Raw genomic sequence first — 522 nt, forward strand, 5'->3', positions numbered from 1 at the left:
CACCAATAATAAAGATAAGGGTAAAAGGAAAAGAAGCGAAGGCGTTGCTAGACTGCGGCGCAGCACGAAGCTTTGTACACCCGGGAGTGGTACAGCGCGCAGGCTTAGAAGTGGTCGAGCTGGTGGAAGAATACCGGTTTGAGGGGGTCACAGGAGCACCAGGGAAGGCGACACACATAGTACAGGAACCAAAGCTAGAGGTACTAAATTGGCAAGGGAACCACCCACTAATAGTGGCGGACGTCAAGCAGGAAATAATATTAGGGATGGATTTCTTAACAGAAACGCGGATGTGCTGCGAGTTCAAGGAAGGAGGCGTGGTGTGCCACGCAGGCCAAAGCAGGAAGGAGGAAGACGAAGGAGAGAGAGCGACTCGGTGGAGGACAGGGTGGACGACCGGAGCGCTGACAAAGCCAAGGGAGTTGCCGGCGGTAGCGGAAGAAGAACTGCCTGCGCTAACGTGGACAGGAAAACAAAAGGAAAAAAGAGGAAACAACAAGAAAAAGAAAACGGAAAACCCAA

At 52.1% G+C, this 522-nt stretch overlaps 1 protein-coding gene across 1 annotated transcript in view; it reads left to right on the forward strand.

Annotated features, from left to right (window-relative positions):
* Nucleotides 1-266: 266 nt before the first annotated feature.
* Nucleotides 267-522, forward strand: part of CSUI_002070 (retrotransposon ty3-gypsy subclass) — a gene marked incomplete at both ends in the record, with an annotated part of 3,141 nt that continues 2,885 nt past the window's right edge. The window contains one exon of the mRNA XM_068062272.1: nucleotides 267-522. This exon is cut by the window's right edge and continues 2,885 nt beyond it. Within this exon, the coding sequence (XP_067925752.1) occupies nucleotides 267-522 (256 nt within the window).

This window comes from Cystoisospora suis (assembly GCF_002600585.1).
Source record: "Cystoisospora suis strain Wien I chromosome Unknown contig_867, whole genome shotgun sequence".
Lineage (NCBI taxonomy): Eukaryota > Apicomplexa > Conoidasida > Eucoccidiorida > Sarcocystidae > Cystoisospora > Cystoisospora suis.